The sequence below is a fragment of the Gavialis gangeticus genome, unplaced genomic scaffold (assembly GCF_001723915.1).
Source record: "Gavialis gangeticus isolate Ggan-Ray unplaced genomic scaffold, GavGan_comp1, whole genome shotgun sequence".
Lineage (NCBI taxonomy): Eukaryota > Metazoa > Chordata > Crocodylia > Gavialidae > Gavialis > Gavialis gangeticus.
Window position 1 is genome coordinate 156,223,547 of NW_017729024.1, and position 2,388 is coordinate 156,225,934.

Consider the following 2,388-nt stretch of genomic DNA (forward strand, 5'->3'; position numbering starts at 1 on the left):
GAACAAACATTTGGAGTGTGCTTGTGATTGTATTTTTGGGGTAAGTTAGAGAAAGGGGGGGGGGGGGGGAATGAGCCTAAAATGAAAAGGGTCCAGTAAAACTTGACTACCCAATGTAGCAAAGCTGTATGAGTTGTGATGTGTAGCTAAATAGCCAGGTACTAAGACTATAGCCTTGAAGTAGATGGCATCCAGGTATTGCATGCTATGTAAAATATAAAGCTTACAAACTTGTCTGTAGTCTTCTGAAGGACAGAATCTAAGAAATATGTATAGACTTGCTTGGCTCCTGTCTGAGCAGCTGGGAGGGAGAACAGGGGACCCAATTTGAATATTTCTTGGCCCAAAATAGACTTAATACAGGGCAACTTGAACTGGCAGGTGGCCAGCCTAGCTGCTGCTTTAAACCATATTTCTTCTATACTAAACAAGTTCTTGGCTTAACTTCTCTAGAAGATGCTAGGGGGAGAGCAGCCTTCTAGAGAGAATAAGCACAATTATTAGTCTCAGCTGGGAGGGCCTCTAACTCTGAAGGCACTAATGGCCTACCTTAACAGAATACACAGTTCTTGCAACTGAACCTTGGCAAACATTGATCCTTCTGGATCATGGTGTCTGCATGAGGTCACCCAGACCCTCTTAATGCATATGCCTAGGCAGGAGTATGGAGAAGTGAAGGCTACCCAGACCTTCCATTCCTTCCTTCAGGCTGTTTTGAGATGGGATCTAAAAGCTAGACTGAGTCCAGACTTTGCCTCTGGCTATCATTTGTATAAGCATCTTGGAATCACCCCAGGTCTACTTTGTGGCAGACAAGGATTCTACCATTGAACCACAGGGGACTCTGCAAGAAACCTTTAAAATGCTTCAAGCCATTGGTCATGAATACATGTCCAAACCTGCTTTAAGCTACTTAACTCCTCTTAAGCTGAACTCAGACTGTTCATATTTAAGGCTGACTTGTCTGGCATCTCTCAAGCCAAGCCCTTGGTATTTAAGTCCCATTTCCATGTGATCAAGTAGAGACCACAGTACAGAAAGCACTAGATTAGTCAAGAATGCCTATTTTAGCCTCTACTCGAGCAAGAGCTTGTTACAGACACTTCTGTAAAAACACTACAGAACCAGGTTAGTTGCACACAATGAATGTACATTAGTGTTTATTTCCTAGTGATGTGCATAGCAAGCCTGCATTTTTAATGCAAATCAGACTTTATTTTTCTCCATTTTAAGGATGGTCCTTAAAGGATAAGGACTACACTGGCAGGATGGAACTAACATTTTTCTATATTAGTGTCTATGTGGTAAAGGGAAAAGTGGTGAACTGTTTCTGTATAATTGCTCCATTTCAGGTAGCTTGCCAGTAACTTCAGTATCACCATGGTGTACTCAATCATCTGTCTTCAGTCAGGCTGCATCGGTGTTTCCTGCATCAGTAATGGGTGCCCAGCCTACAAGTTTTGCCCAGCCACTTGCCTTTGGTACTCAACCTGCATCCTTTCCAGGCCCAGCGCCTGCTCAGTCTGCTGGTCTCTGGGGTCAGCCAGCACGTGTTTCCCCTACTGCTTGGGCACAGCCATCCACTATTACCAACCCTTTCCAGAGCACCATTTTCCCTCCTACCACACTATCTGCTCAGTCACCTTCTATCCCAGCTACTAGCCCTCCACAGCCACCACCTAGAACTGCACCTCAGAAAGAGTTTTCAAAGAAGGAAAGTGATGCATTCACTGCATTGGACCCTCTTGGAGATAAAGAAATGAAGGATGTAAAAGAAATGTTCAAAGACTTCCAGCTGTCAAAACCACCTGCTGTACCAGCAAGGAAGGGAGAGCAGCAAAGTCTAGCAGGTACTTCTTGAGGGTGTCTTTTTGTGTGTTCAGTGTTTTTTTTTTTTTGTTTTTTTACTACTCTTGCTAGCAAGTTTGGGCATTCCTAAAGACTACATATTATGACCCTGAAGCTGACACTTTACTATAAAGTCACTAGTAAATTCCCTCTTCCTCAATGCACCATACCCCAAGTAACTAAGCTTTTTAGGGGGTGGGGAAGGGAACCATTAATAGGGTTAATAGATCCCCCATACAAAGATGGCTTGCTCTGCAGTGGATCCTGTGGGGGGGGGAAAAAAAAAAACTAATCTTCCATTGCCTGCCCCCCATGCTTTCCCTCAAACTAAAGCATAATCTAGCTTACCCTATGCTATCTTGGTAAGCAGCTAAATGCTGCCATCTAGCATCCAAGTGGAGTTGGTCCACTTCACTAGGTCTCAAACCCGTGCTAAACTTGCTGGGTTTTTTTGTCCAACTACAAATAATTGGATTAAGAGCCAAGAGTCCAATTAACTTCAGCTTTTGGTTCTTTAATGGCTGACCCCCCCCCCCCCCC

General features: G+C 44.0%; 1 protein-coding gene across 2 annotated transcripts in view; it reads left to right on the forward strand.

Moving 5' to 3' along the window:
• Positions 1 to 2,388, forward strand: part of DAB2 (DAB2, clathrin adaptor protein) — a 42,539-nt gene that overhangs the window by 37,600 nt on the left and 2,551 nt on the right. For both annotated transcript variants that reach the window (XM_019517931.1, XM_019517930.1), the window contains one exon: positions 1,353 to 1,850. In XM_019517931.1, the coding sequence (XP_019373476.1) occupies positions 1,353 to 1,850 (498 nt within the window). The remainder of the gene's footprint in view (positions 1 to 1,352; positions 1,851 to 2,388) is intronic.